The sequence below is a fragment of the Carlito syrichta genome, unplaced genomic scaffold (genome assembly GCF_000164805.1).
Source record: "Carlito syrichta isolate Samal-C Ts95f unplaced genomic scaffold, Tarsius_syrichta-2.0.1 Scaffold254407, whole genome shotgun sequence".
NCBI classification, from domain to species: Eukaryota; Metazoa; Chordata; class Mammalia; order Primates; family Tarsiidae; genus Carlito; species Carlito syrichta.
Window position 1 is genome coordinate 87,896 of NW_007198503.1, and position 10,814 is coordinate 98,709.

General features: G+C 48.8%; 1 protein-coding gene across 1 annotated transcript in view; it reads right to left on the reverse strand.

Moving 5' to 3' along the window:
* Window positions 1–621: 621 nt before the first annotated feature.
* ANKDD1B (ankyrin repeat and death domain containing 1B) overlaps window positions 622–10,814 on the reverse strand; it is a 52,451-nt gene continuing 42,258 nt past the window's right edge. The window contains 5 exon segments of the mRNA XM_021709545.1: window positions 622–828; window positions 926–1,122; window positions 2,281–2,530; window positions 7,082–7,177; window positions 10,162–10,209. Of these exon segments, the coding sequence (XP_021565220.1) occupies window positions 622–828; window positions 926–1,122; window positions 2,281–2,530; window positions 7,082–7,177; window positions 10,162–10,209 (798 nt within the window).

Genomic DNA, 10,814 nt, shown 5'->3' on the forward strand with positions numbered 1-10,814 from the left:
CACACACACACACACACACACACACACACACACACACACACACAGACAAAAATACTCCCATGCTGCTTCTAATGCCCAGTAGGGGATGACACAACCTCCAGGCTAAAACATGACCAGTATTAGCCAGGTGTGGTGGCTCACGCCTGTAATCCCAGTGCTTTGGGAGGCCCAAGTGTGAGGATTGCCTGAGGCCAAGAGTTCAAGACCACCAGCCTGGGCAACTTAGCAAGACCTCACCTCTACAAAAAATTTTTTGTTAATTAGCTGGGTGTGGTGGTGTGCACCTGTAGCCCCAGTTACTCCAGAGGCTAAGAAGAGAGGATCGCGCAAACCCAGAAGTTCAAGGCTGCAGTGAGCTATGATCATGCCACAGCACTCCAGCCCGGGGGGCAGAGCAAGACCACTGTCTTTAAAAAACTAAAAAGTAAACTAAAACATGACCAGCAGTGAGTGGGTCACCCACCCAAGGCGAAGCTGCTGACCACTTAGGACTTTCGACAGCTCCACATTCCCTGCGAGCCTCAGCTCACACCCCGCTGGGACTGCGGCTGCCAGGGCAGCGTTCCTATGGCTCGTTCCCCCCCATTTCAAGGGAGACAGTGTTTCTGCCCGTCACAGGTGTCACTCCCCAGCAAGTGTAGGGAAACCTGCACGGACCGGCTCTTGGTGCAGGGGCTTGGCCAGATGGGCCTGCGTGGCCAGGGCCCCGTGCAGCCACATGGGCGGGGCCCAGGGCCGTGCTCCTGGAGGCTTTCGTCTCCCGTGCCGAGCAAGAGGTCCCGGGTCAAACACAAGCCGACGCTTGTTTCGATGCAGCCTCAGTGCCAACTGGACACGGCAGGGGCAGATGCATCCTCTTCCGACAAGGAAGCCCCGCCCGCCCTCGCTGCACTGCAGGATGACACCCAGCATCTCCCTCACCCACCCTAGCCATGTGCCTGCTGTGCGGGGCGCACACAAGGAGGGGTGTGCAAGGGACTGGACAGCCGAGGTGCCACCAGCGCTGACGACACCCTTGGGGAGCCGTGTCCACCTCACCGGACGTCAGGTGCAAATGCAGACTCCCAGCGAGTCTGTCCAGCCAGCCCCCGGTGCTGCTGCTGCTGGTCCCTAAGCCACACCCTGAGCAGCAGCACGTGCCGCCGGAGAGCTAGGAAGACACTGTCACGCACACGCTATGGCGGGTGTGTGGGAGCAGACATGTGGAGGGCAAGGGCCTGAGCCCAGGAGAAGCTGCCACCAGACAGACACGGGACAGCAGGCATCCCAGGGCACAGGGGCTGCAGGCACGAGGAACGTGGCCCTGGGTGAGCCTCTGCTCCTTTCTTAATCTTGCTCCTGAAAAACTAGTTTTTCTTAAAGCCAGCATCCACGTGCTGCTCCTTTGCTCAAAGCCCACACACTCTCTGGTGCCAGTAGCCTTGCCCTGGATGACAATGTAATTGAATTGTGAATGTTGTTGTCACCAAGCCCCATCCTTTGCTTTCATGTGGCACAGGCAGCCTGTGCTCAGGGCTGTGGTTCTGCCTCCTGCAGTTCCAGCCGTCACTGATGCAAATCGGTCCCCAAGCAGAGGGAACACCTTTCCAGCTCATGAGAGAAGAGCTCTGAATAGAAAACTGCCAAGAAAACATTCGCTGCTTTGCTTTTAAAACTCATCAGTTGAGTAGTGGCAAGCAAACTTTCAGTATTTCCTAGGTTTTGGTCAAACTACTAAAAAGCCAAACTAAGAAATCCAGCTGACCTGGCTTCACTCATTCTGCCGGCTTGATCTGGCTGAAATCATCCCACTGCTTGGAATCATCTGGTCCACAAAGGCCTCCGGGTCTATCCCACATGTCTCTCATGGGAAGGCCAAGTACTCCCCAAGGCCATGTCCTACAAGACCCCTTCCCTCCACCCGCCCTCTTCCTGGACTGGAAGGCTCAACCTTCCTGGAGGGGAGCCTTTTGACTACAGGATAAACTCATTCACCCTACGACCTTCTCGAGGAACACCAGAAATCAGACTGGCTTCCCAGGGACATACCAGCTTTTAAATCCTTGCTTTCTTTCTGCTCACTCAGTTGGAAACCTTTGTTTCTTTTTAGGCCACATGCCACCTTTTGGACATGGCTCAGTCAAAGCAACCACCCTTTGTAAAGTTCAATTTGTTGCAGATTCTCATAAGTGTTAGCTTTCTGCAAAGTGCCCAGTTGCCGATGTGGGCCTAGGCTAGCTGTCCCTGCTCCTGGGGCCCCTGGAGTCCGCGGCTGGCTTATTGTGGACCTCAGGCACTTACCTGGAAGGTCTGAATGCCTCCAGCTCACGTCACCGAGCCTGTCCTCACCTGACCACTGCTCCTCGATGGCTCTGATCTGGTCCTCTGTAAAGTTCCATAAACGGGCCGGCCTCTGCCACTCGTTGGCCTTCAACTGACGGCAAGCCAAGTCCCAGAGCAGCGGGCGAATGTGCCTGGTCTCCAGGCTGTGGTCCTGCCTGAATGTCAGAGCAGAGTCTGTGGACGGGTCCCGGATGCTCTCCTGATGCTCCTAAGTGCAAAGTAATTGCGCCAGATGACTTCAGACATGTCCCCCGCATGTCTTGTTTCAGGGTGCATGTGCATATCAGATATAATTGGTAAGGTGGTAACTGAGACTACATGTTCAACGGCATCAGTCCCCGGATCATTTTTTGTCATCCAAGATGGAGACAAATGCCCGAGGTGAAGAGCTGGAGTATCATCTGTCTGACACAGGACGTGTGAGGGATACTGCGGTGCTGTGTTACATGCGGCTGACTGACATGTGCCCACCCTAAAAGAGAACGGAGGAGCTGTCTTGGGGAAGAAAATGTCACAACAACAAGCCCATCTTTCGTAGCTTTCCTTTGGATCCACATCCCCCTTTCTTCTTTTGGGCGTTTGATTTTATCATATTGAAGATTCAGCGGGGCCCAGATCGAGCGTATCCTTAATAAGGACCCCCAGGTGGTCTCTGGATTCATCCGTCCTGCTCTCTGGAGAGTGTGCGGTGAGCAAACTGGAAGCCATGCTCAGGGTGGAGGCCGGACAGGGTGGCCAAGGAGGCAGAACGGGCGTGGAAGCCACCGTAGGGCTCAGCCCTAGCACGTTGCCTAGAGGGTGTCTTGTTTTCTGTCCGTTGGAAGGTTCCTTTTGTCCCTTTTGCAGAATCCACCAGAGTCCTGCAGAAGCAAACCAAAAAAACTGGAGAAAATGTCCAGGTGAAAGCTTCCTAGGACTGCACGTCATGCTCACGCCATGAGGGCTCCCGACAGTCCTGCAGAAGGCTGCAGGAAGCTGAGGACACGCTGGACACACGGCCCACGGGGAGGCTCAGGCTTCCCATCCATCTGCCTCTCCTTTCTCATGTTTAGCGGCTCCCACTTTTGTCTTTCACTTAAATAAACGTGAATCCACGAAAATGTGCTTAACAACAGGATGGGAGTCGATGCTTGGGCAGGAGATGGACCCCAGAGGGCAGGGCCCTGGTTTCCCAAGCCTCGCTGAGGCTCAGCCTGCGCCCGACCCCGCACCAGCAACCTCCTCCAGGAGCCCTCCGACAAAGGCAAGGCCTTTGGAATGGGGGGGGACCCATCATTGTTTCAGACACCGTAAAAGGCAAGGCCCCCTCCAGCAGCCTCAGGGGTACTTTCACAGTGTCTGGCTCTGAGGGTCTCCCGGAGAGGTAGGTTGAAGGCGGGAAAACCCAGCAAACTTGGGAGCGAGGCACTTTGTCATTTTCTCTCCATTCTATCTCCCGGAACAGCGATGAATTCCATAAGATCAAGACCCTCAGCCTCACAAGGTAAAGGGAAGAACACAAAATGCTCCGGCATTTGTCTTCGTGCTATGGCACTTTCAGTCCTCTAAGAAAATGGCATGCTTTGTGCCTTTCCGGGCTCAGGCCAGATGATCCTTCAGGCTTCCACAGGAAAGGGCAGGGCTTCTGGAAAACCCAGGACTTTTTCAACAGTTTGTGAAAGCATCAACTAGCTTATCTGCCAAAGCACTGAACTATTTCAGGAGTAGAATGAACCAGGAGTAGCACGCTGGAAGTTGAAATAACATAAGCCAGATTTTAGGAAGCTTCCATTTGCTGTGAATCACTGAATTTACTGGTGGATGATTGGGTAGTTAGTTTAATGCATAAGTGGATATAAGAGAGGAAATTTGTATCACCTCTTTAATATTTTTACTAGGAACCATTTTGTATTAGGCTAGGATATAAACTTGTTTAATGAGTAAAGAGAATTTTAAATGAATAATATATGCATTTGGTTAAAAAAAAAAAAGTACTACTTATCTTAAAAAACAAGTCTTCCTCCCACTCCAAACCTCAGGATCCACTTGTCACCAGGGTTAACAACTCTTATCATTTCCAGGGGTCACCTTCAGCTATATGCATGCATTATATATGGTTTTCAATGTTCATCTAATTATTACATAAAGATTTGTTAGGAAAGAGAGCTTATTCATTTGGTGGAAAAGTAATTTATTCTCATCTAACCAAAAGAATTTTTTAAATGCTACCAGACATTAAAAATAGAACAAGTGAATATTTCTATTTTCAAAGAAAATGTGAAAACAAGTTAAAGAGAAAGAAAAAAGGTGGACCTTGGGAAAGTTATTCAATAAGATACAGCAAGGAGTTAAGAAAATAAGCACGTGGGGGGGGGGAATAGAGGAAGAGGAAGAGGGAGAAGAAGAAGGAACAACAGATATAAGTGGGAAGGAAAAGAAGAAACAGAGAAGACTGACTGGTATAAACAATGGCTGGGTGCAGTAGATCATGCCCACAATCCCAGCACTTTGGGAGGCCAGGGTAGGAGGACTGCTGGAGCCCAGCATAGTGAGACCTCATCTCTACAAAAAATTTTAAAAATTCGCCAGGCACGATGGCACATGCCTGTAGTCCCAGCTACTTAAGAAGCTGAGGCAGGAGGATCTCTTGAGCAGGAGTTAGGAGCTGCGATGAATCCTGATCATGCCACTGCACTTCAGCCTGGGTGATGGGGAGACCCTGACTCAAAAAAAAAATTTTTTTGTTGTACATGCAAAGCAGGGTTTTTTTTTACAGACAAAAAAAGTTGCACAGAGGATGATGTGACCTTTAAAAGGATTCATACAAGGTCTGACTGTTAAATTTGCAAACTCTACCTAGAAAAAGTGCTACATGCCTCATTGCTGAATATCACTACAGTCACCTTCAAAGTACTCCCCCTTGGATTGCCTGAGCCCGCGGGTTCGAGACCTGCCTGGGCAACTTGGTGAGACCTCATCTCTACAATAAATCAAAAAAGTAGCCGGGCGTGGTAGCGCGCATCTGTAGTTCCAGCTACTCAGAAGGCTGAGGCGGAAGGATCGCCGGAGCCCAGCAGAACGAGGCTGCGGTGGCCGGGAGGCCACTGCACTTCGGTCTGGGCGACAGAGTGAGGCTCCAACTCAAAAAAACAAAGTACTCCCCTTAGGAAGCTATGCACTGATGCCAGCTCCTAGTCCACCTGTCAGAGCAATTTTGGAACTCTTTTTCTGGAACGGCCATCAGAGCTATTGTCGAGAGAATGTCGGTGTTGGAATTAGAGCAATGAACAAACATTAACTTTCTTGTTAAACTTGGCAAGAGTGGGAGTGAAATCAACTACTCCAAGTTTATGGGAATAATGTCACTGATGAAGAGAGGTCAGAATGGCCGGTAGTGATCAGAACTGACAAAAACATGGCAAAACTTCATTGAATTGTGCATCTAAATCATAGGCTGACTGTGAGAAGCATAGCAGACCAAACAACATCAACAGAGAAACAGGAAAATCTTAACTGAAAATCCTGGCATGAGGAAGGTGTGTGCCCAAATTGTCTTAAAGGAGCTCTTGCATCATGACAATGCATGAGCTCACACAGCAGTGTCTGTGAGTGAGTAAAGAAATAACGAATTAGCCAGTAAACAAATAACTGTATTGGAACACCCTCTGTACTCCCTTGATCTGGACCCCAGTGACTTTTTTCTTTACACAAAGATAAAGGAAATATTGCAAGGAAGACATTTTGATGACATTCAGGACATCAAGGGTAATATGATGACAGCTCTGATGGCCATTTCAGAAAAAGAGCTCCAAAATTGCTTTGACGGGTGGACTAGGCGCTGGTGTCAGTGCATGCCTTCCCAAGGAGAGTACTTCGAAATTGACTGTAATGATATTCAGCAGTGAGGTATATAGCACTTTTTCTAGGATGAGTTTGTGAACTTGATTGTCAGATCTCTTTTATATATCAAGACTACTGAGCCAATTAAAACAGATTGTGAGGGAGAAGATGAATAAATGCCTTTTGCTTTTAAGGGCAGTTTCCCAGGATTGGCCAAGCAGACAGCAGTCCAGATTCACAGTGCCTCAGGGTAGACACCTGAGTGATGAGGACCTGAATTCTGACGCTAAAACATTGGAGGGCAGTAGCCATGGGACTTAGGATGGAAACAACTGTGACTGAAAGTGGGGGGTAGAGTCTGGCAATGGCATTCTTGCCTGAAGGCGTAGACTTGAATTTTGAAGGAGAGGGCAGAGAAAATAAAGATGAAAGACTCGTAAAAAGAATGACTTGAAGACAGGAGTTTTATGTTCTCAGACAAGTAAGGTTTTCATGACTGTCACAGAATACTTGAGCAACAGAGAGCCAGTGAAAACAACATAGCTTTGAAAAGAAGCTTCCCCACCCCAGTCCCCCCCCCCCGCCCCCGATCATTAAAACTTCTGGGAATAACCCATGGCCAGACCGTGGACAGAGAACAAAACCAGGCATCATCCATCAGGGGCTTGCATGCTAGGCCTGTTAGAGCGACATGGATGAGGCAGCGCAGCCCAAGTGAACTCTGTACACCCTCAGTTCTGACGTCTGATGTCGCCAAGGAAGAGGCAGCTGTTCATTCCACGAATGAGGCAGTGCCGGATAGAAGAGACAGTTATTATTGTTCTGACCGGAGCTCTGCCCATCAGAACAGAGAAAAGAATGACACTGACCCCACACTGCCCCATAAGAAGACGGAGGTTGCCAAAGGAGCTGCTAGCTGTGCTGGAGTGGCCTTCCTTACCTCTCTCTAGGTATACTACCTCTCTGCTTTAATGAACATGTCCACCACAAGGCTGTGGCTGCTTCTGGAGGCCACAGCCAGGGCCGTCTTCCCTTGCTAAAAGTTAAAAAAAGGAAGCATCTGGTGGTATGGCCTTGTGGTTAGGAGCTCCAGCTTTGGAACAAGGAGGCCTCGGCTCAAATCCTGATCCTTAATGGGAAACTGCCAGGAAGGGGGTGGGGAAGTAGAATTGGCAGTAGTGGGATCCACCTGGGGAAGGGGGGGGCACACGTTATCAACAAGGGCACCTGCGCAGGGAACATGTGTAGGCCTAACCCTGAATTGTGCCCCACATCTTTACGATAAAAAAATTAAAAGTTAAAAAAGGAAGTGGAAAGCAAAAAACAGCCTCGTTAGAAAATGGGCAGGCCGGGCTCAGTGGCTCAGCCTGTAATCCCAGCATTTTAGGAGGCTGAAGCGAGTGGATTGCCTGAGTCTGCAGGTTTGAGACCAACCCGGGCAACTTGGCAAGACCTCATCTCTACAATAAATCAAAAAAATAATAATAATAATTAGCCGGGCATGATAGCATGCGCCTGTAGTTCCAGCTACTTGGAAGGCTGAGGTGGAAGGATCGCCGGAGTGCGGCAGGTCGAGGCTGTGGTGGCCGGGAGCGGCCACTGCACTCCAGTCTGGGTGACAGAGTGAGACTCCGACTCAAAAAAAAAAAAAAGGGGGCAAAAGATATGAATAGACAATTCTCAAAAGAAGACATAAGAGCAGCCAACAGACACATGAAAAAATGTTCAGCCTCACTAGTCATCAAAGAAATGCAAATTAAAACTACACTGAGATGTCACCTACCTCCAGTCAGAATGGCCATCATCAATAACTCAAAAAATAACAGATGCTGGAGGGGATGTATTGAAAAGAGAACACTGCTACACTGTTGGTGGGAGTGTAAACTCGTACAGTCTCTGTGGAAAACAGTGTGGTGATTCCTAAAAGTTCTAAAAATCGACCTTCCATATGACCCCGCAATCCCCCTATTGGGAATATACCCAGAAGAACTCAAATCACTCTGTAAAAAAGATACTTGCACACATATGTTTATTGCAGCCTTGTTCACAATAGCAAGAACTGAAACCAACCGTGCTGCCCATCAAAAGTGGACTGGATAAAAAAAATGTGGTCCATTTGCACAATGGCCACCATAAAGAAGAACAAAATCATGAACTTCACAGCAACCTGGATGGACTTAGAGTCTGCAATACTGAGTGATCCGTCACAGAAACAAAGATCTGAGTATCACATGTTCTCACTCATAAGTGGGCCTTGAACAACTATCATAATACGATAAGAAAAGAATTGACAGTGGCGGGAAACTGTGGGGGCTTGGAGGGCGGGGAGGTGGGATGGCAGTAGTGAGAAACTCTGGGGAAGAGGCCAAGTACACCTCATCAACAAGGATACCTGCACAATGAATGTTTGTAACCCTGAACTGTACCCCCACAATTTTAAAATAAATAAAAATAAAACAAATCCTAAACCTGTCACCACTTGCTCAGCCATCTTGCTGGGCAAACTTAGGCTAGTTCTTAGCTGCTTCGGGTCTTATTAACTACCCCTTGGTGTAGTGGCGAGGGGGAAATGTGGTAATGCCTATAAAACCCTTAGAACACGTGCCACCAGAACATTTCCTGGCCTTTTTCACAGTTAGGTACATGACCTGAGTTGTGACCTAAGTTCTGGCCCACAGTGTACACATGGAAGTGGCACATGCAACTTTTGGAAAGTATCTGTAAAGAGAGGAGGGATAAGCCAGGCGCAGTGACTCACGCCTGTCATCCCAGCACTTTAGGAGGCAGAGGCCAGAGGATTGCCTGAGTCTAGGGGTTTGAGACCAGCCCGGGCAACTTGACAAGCCCTCATCTCTACAATAAATTAAAAAATTAGCGGGCGTGTTGGCATGTGCCTGTAGTTCCAGCTGTTTGGAAGGCTGAGGCAGAAGGGTCTGTGGAGGCCATGGGCGTGCCACTGCACTCCAGCCTGGGCAACAGAGTGAGACTCCTACCTCAAAAAGAGAGAGAGAGAGAGAGGAGAGAGGGATGGCATTCTTCTCCCGCTCCTCCTCCTCCTGAGGGGAATGTGACACGATGGCAGGAGCTCCAACAGCCACATTTAGACCAGTAAGTGGAAGCCACGTTTGGAGGAGAATGGAGCAATCGGACAGAAAGGGATCTTATTAAGAATAGTATCAATAATGACATTAGTAATTTTATAGAATATTATAGAAGCCAGTTACACTGGGCTACTGTCTAGATTTTTTTTTTTATAGCATACTACCTCCAACCAAAGGTGAGGGATTTGAATCTTAACCAAATGGAGTAAGAAACAAGGGCTGTTCTGGACATAATTTTGTGAATGAGCTGCCTGGAGCCTTGTGGTATTATACAAATTATAAAATGGGCCAGGCTTGGTGGCTCAGCTTATAATCCCAGCACTTTGGGAGGCCAAGGCGAGTGGATTGCCTGAGCCCGCAGGTTCGAGACCAGCCTGGGCAACTTGGCGAGACCTCGCCTCTACAATAAAATAAAAAGTAACCAGATGTGGTAGCACGCTTCCGTAGTTCCAGCTACTTGGAAGGCTGAGGCAAAAGGATCACCGGAGCCCAGCAGGTCAAGGCTGCGGTGGCCAGGAGCATGCCACTGCACTCCAGTCTGGGCGACAGAGTGAGACTTCAACTCAAAAAACAACAACAACAAAAAAGAAAAACTACAAAATGGTACATCTTTCTCAAGACAGAGCTCAAAGAAACCAGGGCCCACAGCTCTGCAAGCAGGAGTCCCCTAGATTTCATGCATTGCACAATTTCCACATCTAAATAGTCTTCCCTGAGCAAAAGATGGTGGTTCTCCTTTGCTTCTCAAATGACCCATAAAGATTTGCTCAGAGACCCTGAAAACAATGTAAACGAATGGTAAGAAACAACCCCAGAAGTTCCAGTCCTAGGAGTGTGTGCTTCTGCTCTTGCAGATACAGAAATATGTCCCGCAAATTCTCTTACATGGCTGGATGGTGACGACATGTGCAATTCTCACCAACGCACAGGAGCTGGTTGTTACTCCAGGCACTAAGACCCAGACAAGCTGAAAGATTAGGGTCGAAAGTAATTAGCCTCTAATCAAAAGAGACAGTAATGAAATTAGGAAGAACTGCGTTTTGCAAGCATTTAGCAAGACTCTAATTGTGTGCTGTCTAAATCCTGGCTTGCAAAGTCATTTGAATCACCATAATTAGCCTATTTTGGGAAGGCAGCATTCTGAGAGCCAGAGTTTTCAAGCTGATGAAAAAATCTTCCCAGGGAGTGTGTGCTGGAGTCAAAGTCCAGCCGCTTCTGGCCCTAGGGGTGAGGGCGGGATGGAGGGAAGGCTCTTGGGAGTTTGGTGATACCTCAGGCCTCGAAGACAGGTTGCTGGGAAAGTCAAATTTACGGCAAACCATGACTCCTTGTTTCCTATCCAAACCCTAATGTAAAAATTGTAGGAGCAAGCCGGGCTCGGTGGCTCAGCCTGTAATCCCGCGTTTTGGGAGGCTGAAGTGAGTGGATTGCCTGAGCTCGCGGGTTCGAGACCCGCCTGGGCGACTTGGTGAGACCGCATCTCTACAATAAAATTTTAAAAATCAGCCGGGCATGGTAGTGTGTGCCTGTAATTCCGGCTACTCGGAAGGCTGAGGCGGAAGGATGGCCGGA